The following is a 24143-nucleotide window of genomic DNA, read 5'->3' on the forward strand; positions in this document are numbered from 1 at the left end:
CCTTGGCTTCCTTTACTAATTGTCATACTTATTTCTGCCCAGTCATTTTATGTAATTACTTATATAATTTCTTTGTTCCCCAAGATGGAAGCTCCATGTAAGAAAGGACTTCACTTCAGTTATTGCTGTGCCCCTAGCACCTACAGCAATGGTTCTCAACCTTCCTCATGTCCCCCTTTTATGGAGTTCCTCATGTTGTGGTGACCCCCCCCCCACCATAACATTATTTTCGTTGCTACTTCATAACTGTCATTTTGCTACTGTTATGAATCCGGTGACTCCTGTGCAAAGGTCACGACCCACAGGTTGAGAACCACTGACCTAGAGTTTTGTTTCTGTCAGTAGGTGCTGTTCAGTTGGTTCTAACTCTCGAAACTACATACAACAGAACAAAAAACACTGCCCAGTCCTACACCATCTTCATAATTGGCGATAAATTGGAGCTTACTGTCGCTATTATTTTGCCAATCCAGGGAGTTGTCTTTACATCATAGCAACCTACATAACGCCATTGGCTGCAAATCTTTATGGGCACAGATAGCCTCATCTTTCTCTGAGGAGCAGCTGGTGGTCTGAATCACCAGTTCAATTCTCACTGATAGTAACACCAGGGCTCAGTCCCCTTATATATACTCACACATACATATACATACATATTTAATAGATACTATTTTAAGTCTATAAAGAGTACTAGTATGTTGTTTATTAAATATGTATGAACATGTATACATGAGGAAAGGAATATATTTCTAATTTCATTATCTACGAATTCTTGATGCCCCTCATTTACATGAGTTGTCATTTATAAATCACAGGCAAAAAGCTAGGCAGAAATACAGTTGCTCGTATGTACCTTGCAGTCCAATTCTCAAAATAGCTGTTCCATTTTCCCGATAAGTTAAAGGAGAGATAAGTGAAAGTTTTCCCTGAAATGAGAGAAAAAGAGTTACATAGAAAAGCCAAAAGAGTCTGTTAAGATGCCAAGATAATAGGAAAATTTAGACTACTTTCAGGCAATTCAGTTTCCTAGTTCAAGGAAAAGGACTGTATTCAGCAATTTTTAAGATGAAATAGTACTGACTTAGATAGTACTGAATTCGTTTTTCTAAAAAAAAATCAGCCTAAAGATATTTTAATTTAGACTCATAACTTAATTTCTCAAACAATCCTATTAGTTAAGAACTATCACAGATGAAGGTGAACTAGATCAACTTTTCCTAGTCTCACTTTAATGTGTAATGTTGTCATCTACTAAAGAGTTTGTCCCTACACGGAAATGAAAATCTAGTAAGAAACTTGAACAAGTAAAATATGATCATCTAAATTTGGACATAATAGGTAAAGAGACAGACTAAAACACGAGTACATTTTGGATTTACTTCTGCAACTAACCTGCTGTCAGCTTTGAAAAGGCCATTTAATCAGTCTCACATAAAATGAAAGGTTTAATCTGGATAATTTTTACATGAGTGAATATATTATTGGGAGCTCTGAAAACTTTCACATAGAACACTAATTTATTTAGAAAGCCTATAAATAGGTCCTAGAGTACATAGGTCCCACATTAATATTCCAACTTTTGGTTAACAGTCGAATGCTTTGTTACTGTGCCACAGCCCTACCTAACTCCAAACCCAACTCAAGGACTGGCTAGATTAACTCGAAGCACCACAAGAAGACCTAGAGAAAGCCTGCACTCCTCCAGGAACAAATCCATCTACTTCAGTCCTCCCTGTCCTACACGAGACCGAAGGCTTTCAGCCACAACCACCGCCGCCACCGCCACCATCACCAAACGGAGGGCACACGGAACCACGAAGATCAACTCAATGTTGAAGACAGGAAGATATTCAAGAGAGCCACAACAAATTCAATTCCTGCTTTAATCAAGTTCAACCTGAAGTAAATGCCGCCATACCTGTTGCACTTGATCCCAGTGGAAGACAGGTGTGAGCAAGAGAAGAGTGGGAAACATAACACTGAAAGGTGACACTGATTTTCTGCCGGTGGAGGTAGAACAAAAACTCAAGGTGCTTAGGGGGAGGACCCTGCCACTTGAGGAAGGAACCCCAAAACCTAGGGGTGGAACTCTCCACCCCTGGGTCCATTGCTGTCTTCTGGAATTACTCCAGGGTCCTTCCTCTCTTCCCAAAGGAAGAGTCCTGGTGCTGCTCTCACAAAGGCTGCTTTGAAAGTGAGCCCGCCATTCCCGGGCTGAGGCAGCAAGCAGACCGGTCTGCCTCCTGCTCCCTGTATGTAGACTTCCTCCCAAGGTCCTTCACACCTTGTAAACTGAACAAGCTGGAAAAGCCAGGGTCGGACAGTGGCCCCAAAACCCACCAAGTCAATTCCAACTCCTAGCAACACTAAAGGGCAGAGTTGAACTGTGCTGGGCTTTCTTAGGAGGACAGAAAGCCTCATCTTTCTCCCACAGAGCAGCTGGTGGGTTCAAACTGCAGACCTTGTAGTAGCAGTCTAAGGCATAGTTCACCGAAAACCAGGACTGGCTTAAATAACCAGGACTGACATGGGGGGTGAGATTAGAGGGAGTGGGGCTAAGTCTGACCAGCATTAAGGAGCACAATAGAAATGCAGTCAACCTATGTTGCCTGACTGACCACGTCCTTCCTAAAGAGGTCTCCAACAGTGTTAGTCTGTTACTAGGGGCCCCTCGCATGTCATCAGAACTGTATTCCTTTGTGAAAGGCAGAAATGAAACACAGAAGCAATGCTTTGCATGCAATAGTTATAAAAAAACATTCAGGGAGTTATTTAAAAAAATGTAGAATAGATCATTCCTCAGATTTAGCTCCTATGGGAGTTGTTTCGTTCAGAAACAGTAATGAATTCTGCCCCTGCCTTTAATCAATGTCACGATCTCAGCACTGAAGGCATTCAGGTCAGCCTGTACACACAAGCCAGAGTTATAAGTAGTAACAGAATTTACCAGATTTCCTGCTTGCAGGCCAAGGTAAAGTCTGCGCAGATTATCTGGATTATCCCTTTGGGGCAAGACAGGAAAGAGCAGAGCAGAAATCGGAGGGGAATGTCACCTGGTGGCATTTCGAGGCAGAGCCTGGTGGTTAATGGGCATCCAGAATTCCTGGGGGGAGGCCCACAGCTGATATCAATACTGCCACTTGTATCCTACTGACCACCGCCTGGTTAAGCACTGCCCAGCACAGATGGAGCAAGGCTGGGGGTCAGATTATTTAGAATACTGATGGAGTAGCATGGAAAAAAACTGCCAGAACCAAGCCAGAGAAAGAAAGAGGGGATGGGGAAGTGGCAAGAATTGATATACATAATTTCATTAGTTCTACACCAAGCCAAGTCCCAAACCTAGCAGAACAAATTGAGAAGATGCCCCACTGGATCCCCACCGAGTGTCCAAACTGTGAAAAGAACTTCTGTTTGTAAAAGCCATCCCTTGACAGATTTGTTATAGCTACACCAAATAACCAGGATGGACAGATATCGGTGGTTAGCTAAGCTGAATGTGCCTCAGCTGTAACACTAATCTTTTTGTGGCCTGTATCCACTTGGGCCCATTCCCAAGGGCCTTGGGGAAGCAACTAGGAGGCAGGCAAGCATGAAGCTCATGTTGCCTCCTGCACTATTAAAAAAAGGCTACCTAAATCCATTTGTGCGGCTTGTCTTTTTGCCAGCTTAAGCTACTGAAATCAGCCAGGCCAAACTTGGAGCTGCATTATGAACTGCTATTTAAGAAATAGTGGCCAAATAACATTTCCCCCCACTGAAATGAAAATATTTGTTCACATAAAAGCCTATACATGAGTGTTATATCTTGCTTATCATCACATAACTGGCAAGAAAGACAATTATCCCAACACTGGTGAAGGGATGAGCGTGCTGTTACATCCTCCCCGGCACTGAAGTCACAAACAAACAGGAATGCTCCATGAAGGAACACAGCAGCCTAAAGTGACCTCAAGTGCACTCAGTTTAGGCAGAGAGCCATGCTTAGAATGCTGTATACTGTATGACGTAATCATTAGCACAGCTTTCTTGAATACCTAAAGTATGGGTACAAAAGGATTAAGTCACTGCCTGCCACTAGGAATTTAAGGGGAGTGGAACAGTCTAAGTCTAGGGCAGCGGTTCTCAACCTGTGGGTTGTGACTCCCTTTGGGGCGGGGGGTCAAACGGCCCTTTCACAGGGGTGGCCCAATTCATAACAGTAGCAAAATTACAGTCATGAAGTAGCAACAAAAATTATTTTATGGTTGGGGGTTCACCACCACATGAAAGGGTCACAGCATTTAGGAAGGTTGAGAACCACTAGTCTAGGGCTATTCTATAGTTTGATTATAGTTGCTGGTGCACATGTTCATAAAAAAACAAACTCACTGCCTTTCAGTCGATGCTGACTCATAGCAAGCCTACAGGACAGGCTTGAACTGCCCCTGTGGTTTTCTGAGGCTGTATCTCTTTATGGGAGTAGAAAACCCCACCTTTCTCCTGTGGGGTTTCAAACTGCTGACCTTGTGATCAGCAGCCCAACTTGTAACTACTATGCCACCAGAATCCCTGCATGTTTGACATATGTCAAAACTTGTTGAATGGCACACTAAAAGTAAGAATCATAAAAATATTGTTTCACTTTATAGAAATTACTTTCATCAAATAATAAAAAGCAAGTAAGCATTAGAATGAACAGTAGCCTACTTAAAAAGTTACCATTATAAATTCTAGATCAACCTTCAAAATTAAAATGCATTAATAGAGAAACATAAATAAGACAGATCTTTTGTTAAAATAGAGCACCTGTCATAGATTGAATGGTGTCCCCCAGAATTTGTGTCAGTTAGGTTGACCCATGATAGCCACCACTTTGGCAGTTAGGTGATGAAGTAATCATTCCCCAGGAGGGATGTGGGGCTGTCACCTGAGAAAGGGTGTTTCCCTAGCTAAGTTGCATCACCTGGAGCTAGCGCTGAAATCCACACTTCTAGTTTCCTAATCTGTAAGAAAGCAAATTTATGTTGGTTCAGTCCATCTAGTTGTGGTATTTCTGTTACAGCAGCACTAGGTAACTAAGACGGTATGTAAGTATATGTAAGAGTTCAAAAATTTTTAAAAGATGATTCATTATGTAAAGGAACAGAAAGAATATATTTAGTTAATATTTAAAATAAGAATTGTGAATGAGACATGACTAAAAGATATTGCTTAGTTTTAATCCTACTGGATATGAACCATGCTCACTTATAGTAAAAAAGTTTACTATAATAAACACAGTACCACCTATCCATGGACTGTCTGTCTCCTATGCCATGATGGTGAGCTCAAATGTTACAAGTAGAGTTTAAAACACCATGTGGCACGAATCATCTCTGGTGAGCATTCTTGGCAACACTTGGGCTTACTGTCATAGTAACAGGGAAAAAAAATCCCTGGTGCTCCTGGGCCAACTGTAAATTACACTAGTATGTGAGGAAGGCACCTCAAGCCCCACAGAGTTCAAGGGTCTACTGTCCTAATAAAAAGCAAAAAGAAAATGTTACACTAATATGTTATTGTTGTTCATGATGACCCAAGGAACAATATAATGAAACAGTGCCCAGCCCTAAGTCATCCTCACAATAATTAATTTATTTATTTGTTATTAAAAGATCACTTTACTGGGGGCTCTTACAGCTCTTATAACAATCCATACACCAATTGAATCAAGCACATTTGTACGTATGTTGCCATCATTATTTTCTAAACATTTACTTTCTATTTCAGGCCTTGGTATCAGCTCCTCTTTTTTCCCTCCCTCCCACCTCATGACACCTTGATTAATTATAAATTATTGTTATTTTCATATCTTACACCAACCCTGTCTCCCTTCACCCATGGTTTCTGTTGCTCAACCCCCGGGGCAGGGTTTTGTGTTGATCATTGCGATCAGTTCCCCCCTTCTTTTTATTCAATCTTTTGTTTTGTCTCTGTTATTGTTGGTTTGCCTACCTATATAAGATAGGCACAGGAAGCAAGCCTGAGGAGAAAGCAACAGAGCCAACAGTTCTGGAGGGACTTGTGGGGAGGAGGCAGTGAGAAGGGAGTGGTGAGCAAACAACGCCATAGACAAGGGAACAACTAGGGAATTAAAATCAATAAGGAGGAGGACATAGAGATCCTGGTGGTGTTGGAGCAACAGCAATCTAGCTGAGAGGAATTACTAAAAGGCAGAAGGGTGAGCATGATGGTGGGGCAGGAAGAAGGTAAACGGAAACAGAGGAAAGAAATAGGAAGCAAAGCTATGGATAGAGGTATAAATAAGTACATATGTAATTACAATTACAATTAATTCATAAATACAATTACATAAATACAATTACATTAATTCATAAAAATAGAGGTATTAGCCTGTGTACATATATTTATAAGGTACAACATTAAGGAAGTGGAGGGACTTTGGGCCTCTGTTCAAGTCCTCCCTCAATGCAAGAACACTTTGTTCTAACAACCTGACATTCTGTGATGCTCACCCTCTCGGCACAATCGCTGAAGACAAAATGGGTACGTAAGTAAAGTGGTAAAGAAAGCTGAGGCTGACCGGCTGTTATAAGATATAGCATCTGGTCTTAAAGGCATGACGTTAAACAAGCAGCCATCTAGCAGAGAAGAAACAAGCCCACATGGAGGAAGCACATCCTCACAAGTAGTGCTGTGTTTGAGTCCATTGTTGTAGCCACTGTGTCAATTGATGTTGTTACGGGTCCTCCTGGTTTTTGATGATCCTCTGCTGTACCAAAACAAGATGTTCTCTTCCAAGGCCTTGTCTCCCCTGATCAGAGGACTTAAACTACATGAAATAAAGTCTTAGAATCCTTCCTTATAAGGAGTATTCTGGCTCTACGTCTCCCAAAACAAATTTGTTCACTCCTCTGGCAGTCCATGGCATATTCAACCATAATTCAATAGCATCAATTCTTTTTCTTTATTCACTGCTTAGTTTTTGTGTGCATGCACAGTGACTGAAAAGACCATGGGTTGAGTCCTCAAAGTGAAATCCTTGCTGTGTAACACTTTAAAGAGGTCTTTGGTACCAAATCATATTTACACATTCACCACTATAACCAAAGATGAAAAAAACTGAAGATTTCTACCAACTTGTATTAAAATTGATGCAACATATAATCAAGGTTCATTAGTAATTATTGGTGATTTGAATGTGAAAGTTGGAAACAAAGAAGAGTTGGTTGGAACATAGAGTATTCATGGTAGAAATGATGCCAGACATCACTTGATAGAATTTTTCAAGACCAATGACTTATTCTTTGCAAATATTTTTTCCGCAACATAAACAGTGCTGACAGATAAGGTCAAGAACCCCTGGAGGTGTAGATAGACCCGCTAACTGCAACGTCAGCCTCAGAAACGCTATGGGGCAGTTCTAGTCTGTCCTCGAAGGTCACAGTAAGTCACAATTGACTTGACAGCAAAGAACGTGGTTTGGCTTTATAGGGTTCTTCTGAGGATTTTACACACACACACACACACACACACACACACACACACACACACGAAAGTGCCTAGCAGATGGCAATCTATGAGTTGGCATTAGTCATGCCTTCAAACTTTAATCCAGGTACTCAAAGCCCTATTCTTTCCCAATTTCCTCTACTTCTTCCTAAGCCATGTCACTGTCTATTCATAGAACTTCTTTCAATAACACTCTATCATTTAGCCCAAATCTCCTGGAGGAATAGACCTTTTGAAATCCAGACTCCTAAATTCATTTGCCCATTGGATATTATCATTCGAATACTACCAAAACTCAAAACCAAACTCACAGCCATTAAGTCAATGCTGACTCATAACGACCTTCCTGTGGGTTTCCCAGACTGTAACTGTTCACAATAGCACAGCACCCATTCTCCCAAGGAACTGTTTGTGGTTTCAAACTGCTGACCTTTTCAGATCACAGCCCAACACATAACTACTATGCCACCAAGGCTCATTTGAATAGCACCAAACACCCCTCAAGCATGTCAGCTGGAAGGTCTGCCCTTAAAATTCCCTTCCAGGTGGCCTAAGCTGAGGCCTTGGGCTCAGAAAATTCTCTAAAAGGCTAGGAATGGGGAATCTCTTTTCCAGCCCTTTCTCCTTGTCAGAGAATCTTTCCTCCTTGTTCTGATCACAGCCCCCAAGCCCCTTTGCCTCAAAGCCTCTTGCCTACAACAGAAACTTGGAAGTTTATAAGTGTAGATCAGAATTCCTCTATCAACGAACCCTAGGATAGGGGTCAGAGGGAAGCCAACCCCACAATGAGCCTGACCCTAATCATCTGGTGGAAAACTACAGCACTTTGCTAGCCAATTTTTATCATAGCTCATGGCATTGTCTAATACTGAGTCCTTCTATTTCTCCCTGAATGGGCATCGCTTACTGTCTTCTTCAAGATGACCAGGAATTAGATCCATGGAAATTGTCTGACCACTTCATTTTATTTATTTGTTTTAAAAAAATCCTTTTATTGAGGGCTCTTATACCAATCCATACACCAATTGTACCAATCACATTTGTGCATATGTTGCCATCTTCATTTTCAAAGCATTTTCTTTCTACTTGTGCTCTTGGTATCAGCTCCTTTTTTTTAATTAGAAGCCTGATAGTGTCTTTGCTCTTCATACCTAATTGTTCTCCAAGACGTGTTGATTCTCACTTTATCTTCTTACCTCTGGAACAGGTCATCTAGATTCGAACCCCAGCTCTACTACTTAGCTATGAGAGTTCGTAATCTCTTAGCCTTACTCCATATCCTCATCCTCTGTAAAGATTCACCTCAGAGCAACCCTATAGAGGGTTTTCAAGACTTTGTAAATCTTTATAGGAACAGACAGCCTAGTATTCCTCCCCTACAGTGGCTGGTAGGTTTGAACCACCAACCTTGGGGTTAACAGTCCAAGCACTTAAAATACGACTTCACACATGGAAAGAGTTCAATATGTGTTAGTTTGGACTATTATCACTATTACATTATTAGCTTTAATGTTTCCTTCCCATCATGCTGTTACCAGTTCAGACTAGCATCAACTTTCATGCAGTTCATTGCAACTGACTCGAAACTGTGTATGCTTCCTCTAGCCTTGCCCTCATCAATACTCGTCATCCAGGAGGCAGACCAATTTTGATTTTGGTGTGAATCATGTCTTCCTCTTGCTTAAATTCTGGGAAGGGCCCAACAGTTTACAGGTAACTTACCAATAATATGTTTAAAAGGCCTACTCTTACTCAAAAGGAAGATACAATCCCTTCTTAGTTTAAGTTGCTGCTCAACTTTCCTGACCTTTGAGAACTGAGTTCTTTCCTAAATGTTCACATATCACAGTGTTAATACTGCCTGTATCAATTAGAATTAGAGCTGAAGCAATCTGTCGAACCCTTCAAGAACGTGATCACTTTGTGTTCAGGGACTACATTAATTCATCTCTGATGAATACTTCAAACACTTATTTCAGTGTAACACATACAAATTCAATTTATGGGCAATTAGTCCAATGGACTAAGGGACCATGCAAACACCAGTCTCCAAGACTCTGAGAGCAGAAGAACCAGATGGTGCCTAGCTACCAAAACCAACTGCTCTCAAATGGATCACATTAGGAGGTCCTAGATAGAGTAAGAGAAAAACGCAGCGCAAAATTCAAAACCCTACGTACACAAGAGAAGGAAATACTTCCTTGTCCTGAGCCATCCTCACAATTGTTTTGATCCCACTGTGGCCATTCATCTGGTCAAGGGTCCTTCTTTGTTGCGGATCCTTTACTTTGCCAAGCAGTGACTTTTCCAGGAACTGGTCTCTCCCTAGGATCCCCCAAGTCAATGGGTGTCAGCAGAGTTTACAGACTACACAGAAGGAATAGGCAGTCCTCTTCGGAGATAATAGGTTCTGAAAACCTTACAGAGCACCAAACAGTACACAAGTGTATAAAGGGAACCAGTTCCTGTAAAGGACACCATGTCGGCAGAGGGTCAGCAAAAAACACGAAGCCTCAATGAGTGAGACTGACGTAATGGTTGCAACAAAGCTCAAACATTAACGATTGTGAGGAGGGCATGGTACCAGGCCGTGTTTCATTCTATTGCACACAGGGCTGCTATGATTCAGAACCCACTTTACAGCAGCTAACAACAACATAAGGGGAACAAAAACACTAGTGAGACATGCACACTTTGGAATAATCAACCACTTGAGGTCAAAAGGGCAGCATTTGCCTATGGTCAGAGTTCAAAAGGGTTAGGAAAAGAGGAAAAGGAAACACCAGGAGGAAGGGGGGATAAGGGATGTTTCACTGTGGTGCTAGCAATCCATGACATGACATGAAACAATGTGTATGAACTGTGAAATGGAAACCGATTTGCTCTGGAAACCTTGACCAATTCACAATTGTTGGTGAGGGAGGAGATCTCACCTATGTTTGCTAACTGAATGCTGAATGATTCATACTACATCAACAGCTTCAGCCCCAAATGTTATGATGCAAGCAAAGCCATTCCCAAAACAGTCCCCACTTTAACAAGATAAAATCAAATTCATCATAAAGAGTATCATTCATCTTAAAAGTTAAAAAAAACAAAAGTAAGAATCATGGACATGCTTACCTGGATATACTTCTTGCTATAATCACAACCAGATTGTAGGGATCGGAAATCTACTTTTTGCAGTTTACTTAGCAGCTGGATATCTGGTACCCCGTTGACTTCCTTTATTAATTCAAGGGGCATAGCACTTCTGCTTCACTGTGTGATCCGGATGAGTTTCAATTACAGGAGCGGGGCACTTGCTGCTTAAGACACAAAGACCAGTGTTTCCATCAATATATGGTCATTTACACAAAGCAACTTTCTTTGGCTGTCCTATAAGTAAACTATCACCGTGTTGGGGAGGGTTGTGAATAATTTTATATTTACATGGATTGATACGGGAATGCTCCCAAGACGTCGAAAGCAACCCTTTTCTATATAGCTTTAATATTTACATTAGAACTACAATCAAGTTTGTGATAAGAGTTGTATGAGCCCCTAATAAAATGTTTTTATTTTTAAAAAAAGAACTACAATCAAGTTTGAAGATGTCAGAAAAATGTCACTAGAACATGGCTTTACCACCGTGCTCCAAAATGTGAAAACGAAAGCTGGCTGGGGAGAATTTGAACGGTGCTTTTCGTTTTTTTCAATTCGCTGGGCAGCTGTTATAGTGTGTCCCCGGGTTCGGCACCAGAAGCTTGTCACTAGAGACTCCCGTCACTCCTCTGACTAAAAGAAATAACGAACAAGCTGATGTAGCTCGTACGACGCACTCCAACCTTATTTCTTCAACCTCTCTAGGTGGTGAAGATTTCAAGTGATATGTGCACATCTCCCGTGACGACAAAGGGCGTGCTCACGTCAGCGCCTCCTAAAATACCAAACAAGAAGCTAACGTACACAGCAAGCTCACGATAAAGCCTCGTGAGGAGGGTTCCTACACCGACTCCGTGTACTTTTTGTCTGAACTAAATGAATTTCTCTGTAATCTAAGCTCAGCTCACCTGAACATCCATGCAAGCAACTCCGAAGCCCCTTGCACGCGAATTCCCGCGCTTAGAAACCCGGAAGCGTTTAGGTTGGCGCGCGCGTGACGTCACACGCACGCTGGCGGCCCGGCTCCCACGCATGCGTCCTCCGACCGCCGCGGCAGGCCCCGCCCAGTCTGGTCGCGAGCGCCCAGTATTCTTGCCTCGCCCCGCCTCTGTCATCCCGCCCGGCTCGGGAGGGAGGTGCTTCTCGGCGGACCGGGATTTCCTGTGCCATTCCTAACTCCCAGAACCGATGAAAAGCTTCCCCGAACCCCGGCGGGGTTCGACCCTTGAGACCGGAAGCGCCCTTGGAGGAGACTGTTCGTTTATCCATCCTTCAGTTCTCGCCCCACCCCCAAAGTACCGCTTTCATCCCCAGGTTTTACAATGTTAATAACACTTTTATATGACGACTTTCATAACAGCTTTAAGACGCTGGTATAATTCCATCCCAGAGAAATACTGTTTTCAAATGGAATTGATTAACCTTTTCATGGGTCTATATAGGGCTGTGATAGTACTGTGTAATTGATAAGGTTCTTAATTGTGACATCACTGCGAATGTCTGATTTATGCTTCCTACCGCTTTACTTCAGTGTCAAATCATAATAAGAAAATGAAACAAAGGGAAAAAAGACCATTTCCAAGACTAATAAACCCAAATATCTGATAGTGGTACACGTTTATGGAAGAGACAGTTATGCTGAGTTTTAACAGTTATGTTTATTCCCTCAGTAGGAAGCATTCAGGGTTACCCCATTCTTTTTATCCTCCCTCACCCCTAGCATTCAATTACACCATCCATTTGCAAACGTTCAATGTGTCCCTGGTAGCTGTGCATTTGCTGTGTTAGCCATGCTAAGTAAAGTCTAATCTCTTACCCCCTCCCATATATATATATATATACCCCCTCCCATATATATATATATACACACACACACACATATATACATATACATATATATCCATTCAACAGATTTTCAATTCTCCCTCTCGGGTGGTTCCTTCCAAGAGCATTTGAACGCATCTTCCACTAGCCTGAGAAGGTTTACTTGGCCTGTGTAGTCAGGGCTCAGTTAGCTCATTGTAGGTGCTGAATATTTGCAGAATGAAAAGAACAAACTGCCACTGAGGCTGTGCCATGTTATAGAGACCCTACAGGAGAAGGTAGAACTTCCCCCTGTGAGTTTCTGTGTCTGCAACCCTTGATGGAGTAGAAAGCCCTGTCTCTGGAGAACACAGAGGTTGATGGTTTCTAACCGCTGAAAATTGTTTTCCTTTTCCTCCCTCTACCTTCCAATCTTTATCCCCACGCTCCAAAACCCCTTATACTTTCTCTTTAACTTATAATTTCTGTATAACCCCTTATACTTTCTGTAACGCCTGCCAAATAACAAAGATTATGTCTTTTCTACTGTTATGGAATCCTTTTCAAATGTACCCATTTTAGAGAGCATTTTCATTTTGCAAGCACATATTCCTAGTTTTTCTCTTAACCTTTATCTCCTGAGCCTGTTTAAATGCTCGCCCTTCCATTTTTCTTCTATAAATGCCCAAATTCTACAGTATGCTTATGCAATGAAGCTTAACAAATGCAGACATGACTGCTTTAAAAAAATTGTGGTGGTTGGTCTGTCTCCATTTCTCTAGGACCCCAATCCTTCCAACATATCCAATAATTCCCAATCTTGTTTCTTCTTCACAATCTCCCAGTTAGGGGTAGAGTTGGGGATCCATCCAGCTTCGGGGCCTATCCTACCTGCCCACGCATTAGCAATTAGCTTGTTCCACAAATCAGGAAAATTGAGCATGGATATACAGTACAATTTAAGATAATAAGAAAGTGAACAAAGAGATTGAATCAACTGGGTAAGGCATTGTAGTCTTATTAATGCCAAAACATTCCATTACTCTTTTTCTATGCCTCTTGAAGCAGACTAGAAAAGCGCCTCAAAGCCTAACAATTACTGCTCTAGTTACAATTTTTGAAAGGATATTGCAATGTACTTTGATATAAAACTAGCAATGTAAAAGTGTTAAATTGTAAGGCAAGTTAAAGTATGCTATTAACTAATAAACAAGCACCAAAAGATAAGGGAACATTTTATAATTAAATATAAGGATTTAGTACATAGTTATTATAAGTAAACAACCAAAACCAAGAAAATGAATCAATAATTTCTGATTTTTTGTTTTCCTCTCATTAACACTTTTTTTTCTTTGTTAAGTCATTTTACTGGGGGCTTGTACAACTCATCACAATCCATCCATCCATATGTACGTACATCCATTGTGTCAAGCATATTTGTACATTTGTTGCCATCATCATTCTCCAAAGATTTTCTTTCTACTTGAGCCCTTAGTATCAGCTCCTCATTTTCCCCTCCCTCCCTGCCTCCCCTTCCTCACAAACCCTTGATAATTTATAAATTATTATTATTTTTTCCTGTCTTACACTGGTCAACGTCTCCTTTCACCCACTTTTCTGTTGTCCACCCCCTAGAGAGGAGGTTATATGTAAATCCTTGTAATCGGTTCCCCCATTTACCCCACCTTTCCCTTACTCTCCTGGTATCACAACTCTTATTATTGGCCCTGAGGTGTTTATCTGTCCTGGATTACCTGTGTTCAAGTTCTTATCTGTACCAGTGTACATCCTCTGATCTAGCTGGATTTGTAAGGTAGAATTGGGATCATGATAGTGGGGGGTGGCATTAAAGAACTAGAGTAAAGTTGTATATTTCATCACTGCTATACTGCACCCTGACTGACTCGTCTCCTCCCCACGACCCTTCTGTTAGGGGATGTCTAGTTGCCTACAGATGGGCTTTGGGTCCCCACTCCACACTCCCCCTCATTCACAGGGAGATGATTTTTTGTTCTCTGATGCCTGATACCTGATCCCACTGAAACCTCGTGATCACACAGGCTGGTGTGCCTCTTCCATGTGAGCTTTGTTACTTCTCAGCTAGATGGCAGCGTGTTTATCTTCAAACTTTTAAGACCCCAGACGCTATATCGTTTGATAGCCGAGCACCATCAGCTTTCATCATCATATTTGCTTATACACCACTTTGTCTTCAGCGATCATGTCGGGAAGGTGAGCATCATGGAATGCCAGTTTAATAGAACAAAGTGCTCTTGCATTGAGATAAGTACTTGAGTAAAACCCAATGTCCATCTGCTACCTTAATGCTAAACCTATAAATATATGCACATAGATCTATTTCCCTGTCATCATATAAATATGTTTACATATATACAAGCCTGTATTTAGACCTCTATACATCCCCTTTGCCTCCTAGTGCCTTCCTCTATTTCCTTTTACTTTCCTCTTGCCCCACTATCATGCTCAGCCTTCATTTGGGTTTCAGTAATTCCTCTTAGCGACATTGCCCTTGATCAAGCCCTACCAGGCCTCCTACACCCTCCTCACCATGGATTTTGGATAATTTGTTTTTCCCTTGTCCCTGGGTTTGTTAACACCCACTTCCTTTCTCCCAACTCCCCCTCTCCCATGTCCCCCCTAATGGTCCATCTTATTATTTTCTCCTCCAGGTTGTTTACCCCACCTATCTTATCTCGATAGACCTTCAGAGATAATAATTTGCACACAAAACAAGACAGAGCAAAACAAAGTAACAAATGAAAACAAAACAACAACAGCAAACAATGACAAGAGAAAAGCCTATAAATAGTTCAAGGTCTATTTGTTGACCTTTAGGAATATTTTCTGTTGGAATCTGATGGGTGCCACGCCCTGAGCCCAAAATCTACTTTTGGTATTCCCTAGGGAGTTACTTGCTCTGCTTCCCTTGCTCTTTTGTCACACGCCCTTAGTGTTTTGCCTCCGTGTGGTGGAGTCAGATTGGGTGCAATTTCCGCACTGTGTCTCCAGTGTTGCCCCCTGTAGGACTATGGGTCAATGAAGGATGTCGTGTCTCATAGTGGGGCCGGCCATATGGTCCTTTCTGTGTATTGGCTGCTTTGAGCAGGGATATCATCCTCGAAGCTTGGTGGGCAAAGATGTGCTCCACTCTCTCTTCCTCCCTTTATTTGCTCCTGTGTACTCTGATCAGACATGTCTCTCTACTTGAGCTGTAGCTTCAGGGCTGTCCTTTGAAGTAAATTCTTCTGCAGGGAGCGGGGAGCTATCAACCTATTTGGGATTGGGATCAGCCCAGCAGACCTCTCTATTGGTTCCCTGCTTCATGCTGGTATGTGGTATTCATGTATTGGAGCACCAGGTTGAAGTCCGGTCCCCTTTCCCTGTGGAGATATAAACAATACTCTCCCCTTGGGGAGGTTAGTGCCCTGTTCCCTTAATATCCATGTCTTTTTTTTCTTTTTCCCTCCTCCTTTTTAGTTGTCTACCATATGTACCCCTGGATTTGGTCTTTCCCCTGCCATACTACCTGGACCTCACCCCAGGAATGTTGTATATAGTAGCTTTTTCCCTATGTCCCTTTTGCATTTTTTCCCAGCTTACCTCAACGGACTCATGTTGTACTTGTCCTTTTGTGCCTGACTTACTTCGCTTAGCATGATTTCCTCTAGTTATTCCCATGTGGAAATGTGCTTCATGGGTTCATCACTGCTTTTTAGGAATGCATAGTTCTCCATTGCATGCATGTACCACAGTGTCTTAACCCACTCATCTGTCGATGGAAATTTGGGTTGTTTCCAACTCCTTACAATTGTGAACTGTACCACCATGAACACTGGAGCACAGATGTCTGGTTGTGGTTTGTTTCTTGCCTCTTCTGGGTATATGCCCATTAGAGAGATTGCTGGGTCATATGGTAGCTCAATTTCCATCTGTTTTAGATATCACCAAATCGATTTCCATAGTGGCTATATATACCTAAAGGTTCACCAGCAGTGGATGAAAGGTCCTGTCTTACCACTGCCCTTCCAACACTTGTTACTTTCTGATTTTTTGAATTGGGCTATCTTTGAAGGTGTAGTGTGGAATCTTATTGTTGTTTTAATTTTCATTTCTCTTATAGATAATGATCGGGAACATTTTCTCATATGTTTATTGGCCTTTTAGATTTCTTCCCTGTGAAACATCTGTTCAGGTACTTTGCCCATCTCCTCAGTGGGCAATTAGTTGGGTTTTTTTTCTTTTTGGAATCTAGCCGAGTATTATAGATTTTAGTAATAAGACGTTTTTCTGATGTGTCATTGATAAAGATGTATCCCCAGTCTGTGGGCTTTCTTATTACTATCTTCGTGAATCCTCTCTATGCACATAGTTATTTTATCTACAGTATATCTCACTTGTCAGTTTGTAACTCATCTGTATTTGTGTCCGTCCCTTTTTCTGATAGCCTATGTTTTCCCTACACCAAAGTTCTCTGGTTTGCCCCAATTCCCTCACTGATGGCCCTAATAGTTTGGGGTTTTACCTTGAGGTCTGTGATCCACGTTGAGTTTATCCTTGTGCATGGAGTGAGGTAAGGTCTTCCTTCATTTTTATGCAGATAGATATCCTTTTTTTCCAGCACCACTGTTGAAGAGGGAATCTACTTCCCATTTGATATTTTTGGGCCCTTATCAAAGATCAGTTGTCTGCATGCTGATGATTTTATTTCTGGGGTTTCAGTTCTTTTCCATTGGTCTGAGTATCTCCTTGGTGGTTTTGACCACTATGGCTGTATAATATGTGCTAAACTGAGGTAAAGCATGCCCTCCCAGTCTGTCCTTCTTCTTGAGGAGTTCTCTGCTAATTCTGGGCTTCTTCTCTCTCCATATGAAGTTGGTAATCAGTTTTTCCAATTCTTTGAAGAAGGATGAAGGTAATTGTATTGGGATTGCATTAACTTTTTATATTGCCTTGGGGAAAACTGACATCTTTACTATATTGAGTCTTCCAATCCATGAGCATGGGTTATTCTTCCATTTGTTGAGGTCACTCTTGGTTTCTTGTAATAGTTTTTAGTGGTTTTCCCCATAAATATTTTGTTCTTTTAGTCAGGTATATCCTTAGATATTTAAATGTGTGCTTGGGTATTGTAAATGGTACCATCTTTGTGATGTCCTCTTCTTTTGTCTTATCCAATGTGTATAGCAGTCGGATGGACTTGTTTGTTGATCTTGTATCCTGCCACTCTGCCATATTCCTCTATTGCTTCCAGAACTCCCTTTGTGAAGCTTTGGGGCTTTTCCATATATAAAATCATATCATCTGTGACTAACGATAGTTTCACCTCTTCCTTCCTCAGGTGAATACCTTTGATGTCTTTTCTTTGCTGTATGCTGTTAGCTAAACCCTCCTGTATGATGTTAAATAAGAGTGGGGACAAGGAACATCTTTTAATGCCTGAGTTCAGTCCATTGATATTCAGGGGTATTACCTCCATCTGTGGACTCCGTGATTTCATCTTATACCTGTTGTGTTGGGTCTTTTCCTACTTCCTTTCTTTTCAGTGTGGTGTGGTGTGGTGTGGTGTGGTGTGTGTGTGTGTGTGTGTGTGTGTGTTTCATTCTTGACTTCTTTCCACCCGTGAGCAAATGCTACCTTGGGGGCCGTTTCCTCATTGTTACCATCTGGATGGGGTTGTTCTATGTGGCAGTCTCTTATTTGTGCTGGGTGAGTGCTATTCTTCTGCCCATACGGGGTTGCCAAAGACCTTTTGTAGGGCTGGGTTTCTTTTAATGTACTCTTTGAGTTTTTCTTTGTCTGGGAAGACTCTTACTTCTCCATCTATCTTAATAGATAATTTGACTGGATTGAGTATTCTTGGGTTTGCATTATTTTCCTTCAATTTTTGGGATATATTACTCCACTCTCTCCTCTTCCTCATAGTGTGTGCTGAGAGGCCTGAGCATATTCTTATTTGGGAACCTTTATATGGTCTTGCTTGTTTTTCCCTAGTTGCCCTCATGATTTCTTTCTGTGGCGGATCAATGTCTTCTTTCTCTATGTTCCAAGTAGCATTTTGAAATTTTCTTTCTTTGGCAAATATATGTTTTCTTTTTCTATGTATGTCATTAGGTCCGGGACATCATCTTCCATTGCCTTTTGTTTCTCCTGGTGTTTTTTTGTTGTTGAAGTTTTGGGGTCTGATTGCTGTTTGTGTTGTGTTGTTTTAAAGGAGCCACGTACTGTTTTCCTGGGAGTCGAAGAACACTGACTTTCTCTGGAAGACTTGTAGGAATACTTCTTCTAACTGCCTATAGAATTTGCCTTCTACTTTACCCTCTTATGGCTTCACTCATATCCTAGTCAATCAGTATTCTGTTATTTGGAGGGAAAGTTGGATGGTCCTCTCAGGGGACACTGGTTGGATGGTTTTGTACCCGCAAAGATGGTGCAGTATTGGGTGATCTCACAAGAAGCTGTGATGGTGTGGCTCACAGCAGCTTGGGGCACCGCAGAGGGTTGTGGGGTGCCTGCTTCAATGGGAGTGCCATAGAAGGCTGGTGGGTTGCCCACTTTGGTGTAGAGCACAGCAAATGGTGGATGTAATTTCCCTGGAAAGGTAGATCACTGTGGAGGTTGGGCAGAGGTTCCCGCAGCAGTATGGAGCATTGGTGAGTGTTTTTCGAGCTACCTTAGGCTCTCTGAGGCACTATGGCAGGCAGGAGGAAGATCCCTCTGTCATGTGGGACCACAGAGGACGGGTAGGAGCTCCCCCAGCTACACAGGCAGGATTTCCCCCCGTAGATGGTGGGCAGGATTTCCATGCTAAGCACTGCAGATGGCCACGTGTTAAGCACTGCATAGGGTGGGTGGGCAGAAATTCCTCCCAAAGAAGGTGGGTGGGATATCCACTGGTTGAGGTTGGGCCGGCTTTCCAAGCCTCGGGTTACACTGCAGAGTGTGCAGCTCTCCCAGCTGGGTGGAGGGCAGGCATAATGCCCTTGGCTAAGGGGTGTGGTCTGGAGGCCAAAAGTGTGTGAGAGAAAAGGAGAGAGAAAAATAAAAAATAAGAAGGAAAAAAAAACCCCAAACAAACTGTGCTGAGACTGTTGGGGGACAGAGAAAAGAGAGGGAAACAAAAGTAACAATATAGCTGAGCCTTGATCCTTGACTGTGGGGCTGAAGGGATTTAAACCCTGCCCTGAGGACTTGGCACGCTGTGGCTGTGTTGAGATTAAGCCCCCTCCAAATGATCCCAGCTCCAGCTGAGACAGTGGTGGGGCTAAGGCCAAACCCTAGCTGGCCTCCACTGTGGTAATCCCAAACAAAGCCCCAGCTCCTCAAAACCTCATGGATCTGGGTCTACTTATCTTTATAATGCTCCTCCTGTTACCTGGCAGTACTCAGTCTCCATCTTCCTGAAAGTCCAACAATTTCATATTATGCTTTGATTACTATTTTTTCCTAAGAAGCCTTGGTGGCATGGTGGGGCTGCTGACTACAAAGTCAAAAGTTGGCACCCACCAGATATTCTAAGGGAGAAAGATGAACCTTTTCTGCTCCCCTGCAGAACTACAGCCTTGGAAATCTACAAGGGCAGGTCTGTTCTGTCCTATGATGTGAGTCAGAATTGAGTTAATGGCAATGAGTTTTATGTTGAAATTTTCAGTTGAATTAGCAGAAAATCCAGTTCTTCAAATCCATTTTCTTTGCATTATTTGCATATTAATTACACTATTCCTACTTGCAATCTTCTTGAGCCCTGGTGGCATAGTGGCTACATGGTCTGTACTCAAGGTAAGCAGTTTGAAAGCACCAGCCACTCTGCCTGCTTTCTACTCCCATAAAGAATTACAGTCTCTGAATCTCACAGGAGCAGTTCTAGCCTGTCCTGTAGGTTATGAGTCAATATCCACTCAGTGGCAGTGAGATTGATCCCACAATGGAGCCGTGGTGGTGGGTTAGGCCATTGGATTACTAACCAAAAGGTTAATAGTTCAAACTCACCAGCCATCCCAAGGGAGAAAGATAAGACTGTCATTCCCTAATAATTTACACAGTCTTGAAAACATAAGGATGTACAGTCTTGAAAACTTTACATAGGGACATTATAAGTTGTGATTGACCTGAGGACAGTGGGTTTGATTTTAATATCTTTGTCCCGAGGATATAATGTTTAAGTCCTTAGCTGCTAATTGAAAAAGTAGACTGTTTAAGAACACTCAGGAACTCCTGCAGAGAAACTGCTAGGCATCCACTTCCCTAAAATTCACAGCCAAGGAAACCCCATAGGCAGTTCTCCTCTGTGGAACATGGAGTTGTTATGAGTTACGATCGACTTGCTAGCACCCAACAAGAAGTTTGTGAAATGCTTCAAGCTGAGTGAAATGCGTGAGAAACCAAGGAGAGGTTTGCTTTGTGCTCAGGGTGATAATGGGTATAACTGGGGTGGCATGCACAGAAGAACGAAGGTTAGGGAAATGATCTGTGCAGGTGAACAGATTTGGAGGGTAGGTTGATTAATCTTCTAGTTCCATAGAAGTTTATGCCAGAAGTTCAGCAGAAGGCCTTCTCATCTGCATGTTTTAAATCATGAGTTTAGGTCCTGAACAATCCTGCAACAAGGCCCACATATGGGTTACATATTCTATATAATCTTAGACTTTAAAAATAAATGTGCTCATAGTTGTTTGCTTTGAGAAAAAAAAAAGATATTCCAGCTCCCAAAGGTGGCAATTTATAAATTTGACTCCTTCATCTTTCCCCCTCCCTCTGTTCTTGTGAGTGATCAAAAATATATACACATTTCTAGGAACTTTGTAATGTATAATTTGGAATAATATGAAAAATGAACAAGAGTTTGCATGTTTTTAAGTCTATTATAGTTATTTAGAATAATTTGGGACCATTTGCATTGAGTTCAAAATGCATTTTAAGTTCTAAAAGGTATTTGTAACTTTTTCAGAACTTTCCTCTGTTAGTTTATATAGAATTTGCATCTACTCATTATGTTTATACCTTTTCATGGTTAATGGGATAGTTGATATTATAGAATTCCCTTGATGAAAACTGAAGGCATTTTATTTCTATTGCAGCTGTGTGTAATAGCAACAAGACTTTCTATTGCTAGATGTTAGCTTATCATTCTCTTACAGCTTACTCATTAAAGACCATTTATTGTAAGATAATAGGATTATAGCTACTGTATTAATGGAAAAAGACAATAGCATTTGGGTTGTCCCTACTTGTTATCTAGTCCTCAATAATTTAGAAAACAAAAAACAACAAAATGGCTCCAGGATATCTTTTATATGTTTAGAGCATAATAAAAATGATTACCATATAATCATTTGTTTTTTTTTAAAAAAAAACACCTTCAAGATAGGGTACACTCAACCCAGAGCTTGGCATCAGGGTCTGGAATGTCCATATGAATAGAACAGCTAGATAAATATAAACAAATAAATACTTGCAATTCCAACTTATTTTCTTATTAACATAGTTTAGATGGGTCCAGTCTAGAAGTATGTCTGCTTAGTAATCTATGATTTTATTAAACTGAAGAAAAAAACATCACTGCCATCAAGTCAATACTGATTCATAGTGACCCTCTGTGGGTGTCTGAAACTGTCACTGTTTTCAGGAGTAGAAAGCCCAGCCTTTCTCTCTCAGAGCTGCTGGTGGTTCCAAACTGACAACCATGCGGGTCACAGTCCAACCGTTAACCATTGCACTACCAGGGCTCTTAAGTATCTGAAAGGAGAGGGACAATAGAGACTGGATACCCTTAGGGTTATCACGAATGCTTAAGCATTAAAAGTAAGCTACAAAGCCCACATGGAAGAAGCATACCAGCCTGTGCAATCACAAGGTGTCAAAGGGATCAGATATCAGGCATCCTCAGAACAAAAAATCTTATCATAGTGAATGAGGGAGGGAGTGCGGAGAGGAGACCTAAGGGTCTTAGGGAGGAGATGAGCCAGTTAGGGTGCAATGTAGCAACGATGAAACACAACTTTCCTCTAGTTCCTAAATGCTTTCTCCCCCGGCTTCCCCCAACTATCATGATCCCAATTCTACCTTGCAAATCTGGCTAGACCAGAGGATGTACACTGGTACAGATAGGAACTGGAAACACAGGGAATCCAGGACAATGATCCCTTCAGGACCACTAGTGTGAGTGGTGATACTGGGAGGGGAGAGGGAGGGTGTGTTGGAAAGGTGGAACTGATTCCAAGGATCTACATGTGACCTTTTCCCTGGGGGATGGACAACAGAAATGTGGGTGAAGGGAGATGTCGGACAGGGTAAGATATGACAAAATAGTAATTTATAAATTATCAAGGGCTCATGAGGGAGGGGGGAAAGGGGAGGGAAGGGGAAAATGAGCTGATGCCAGGGCCTTAAGTGGAGAGCAAATGTTTTGAGAATTTTGAGGGCAATGAATGTACAAATGTGCTTTACACAATTGAAGTATGTATAGATTGTGCTAAGAGTTGTATGAGGCCCAATAAAGTTTTCAAAGAATCCTGATGGCATACTGGTTGACTTGGGAGGCTGCTAACCACAGGTCAGCAGTTTAAACCCCCATCACCCCTCAGGGAAAAGATGGGGCTTTCTGCCCCTGTAAATATTTACAGCTTCACAAACCCAAAAGAGCATCTCTCCACTGCCATATAGGGTCACTATGACTCAGAATAGACTCAATAGACATGACTTTATTTTCTGGTTATTTCTTTGGCTTCAGGAGTTTTCCACCTTTTTCAAGGAATCCACTAATTCTATTCATAGCAACACCTCCAAATACTAGAATATTAATTCTGAGTCAATATCCTCTCTCATGTTTTTTTTTTCCTTAAAGGAGAAATTCCTCTTTTCTTCTTAGTCCTGCAAGATATCATTTATATCAAATCATTTGTTACTTTGTCAGAAAAGCCCTATCCTTTGGGCCATGGTTACTGGTTCAGAAAAGAGCACGTGACCAGTGGGCTACAGAGACATGAGGAGATATTTCCTGGCTGAGGAGACATGTGAGAGAACATTTTCTCTCTTTGGAAACATGGTGGGAAGTGAATTCCCCTGGTTCCTGGTAGCAGATAAAGGTACAGGTAGCCCAGTTATTCCTGGAAGCCAGCCCCTGAAATAAAGGAACACCACTTAAGATAAAACTAGTCCAGTGGTTACAGGGACAGAATGTCCGATTTTAAAACAACAATAATATACCCTCAAGCATTGTGGCTTTGATGTTTGTGCTTGTGGTGGTTAGATTTTATGTCAACTTGTACCCAGATAAAAGTGTAGGGGTGGAGTCCAAACTATCAACCAGGTCACAGCCTGATGGTGCTTCCTTAGGGGGGTGGCCTTGATACGCGAGAGATGCTGGGAATCAATCTCTCTCTCTCTCTCTCTCTCTCTCTCTCTCTCTCTCTCTCTCTCTCTCTCTCTCTCTTTCTTTTTCTCTTTCTCCCTTCCTCCATGCATGAATTCTGTGGCTGCCTCCAGGAGTGGCCCCATGTGGGCCATCAACCCAGGGTCAGAACCCTGCCATGCTCTCAGTGACCTTGAGTCTAGAAGACTCTGTTTCCACTGGCCTGTGGCATCCCTGCTTCCTGCTTCACCTCACCTTATTGTGCCATTAGCCCGCAGCTATGTGAATCTGAAGAGGGCTCTGGTTAGCATCAGAACCACAGACTTAAGTTGCA

The 24143-nt window shown here is 41.9% G+C and overlaps 1 protein-coding gene across 4 annotated transcripts in view; it reads right to left on the bottom strand.

The window, feature by feature from the left end:
• Positions 1 to 11640, bottom strand: part of POT1 (protection of telomeres 1) — a 100186-nt gene extending 88546 nt beyond the window's left edge. For 2 of the 4 annotated variants that reach the window (XM_075558622.1, XM_075558621.1), the window contains exons 1-3: positions 11547 to 11640; positions 10618 to 10799; positions 854 to 926 (exon numbers count right to left, since the gene is read on the bottom strand). In XM_075558622.1, the coding sequence (XP_075414737.1) occupies positions 854 to 926; positions 10618 to 10740 (196 nt within the window). In that variant the 5' untranslated portion in view covers positions 10741 to 10799; positions 11547 to 11640. Of the gene's footprint in view, positions 1 to 853; positions 927 to 10617; positions 10800 to 11546 lie in introns of those variants that run through there. The other 2 variants (XM_075558623.1, XM_075558624.1) reach the window with 2 other exon arrangements.
• Positions 11641 to 24143: the final 12503 nt, after the last annotated feature.

The sequence above is a fragment of the Tenrec ecaudatus genome, chromosome 9 (genome assembly GCF_050624435.1).
Source record: "Tenrec ecaudatus isolate mTenEca1 chromosome 9, mTenEca1.hap1, whole genome shotgun sequence".
Lineage (NCBI taxonomy): Eukaryota > Metazoa > Chordata > Mammalia > Afrosoricida > Tenrecidae > Tenrec > Tenrec ecaudatus.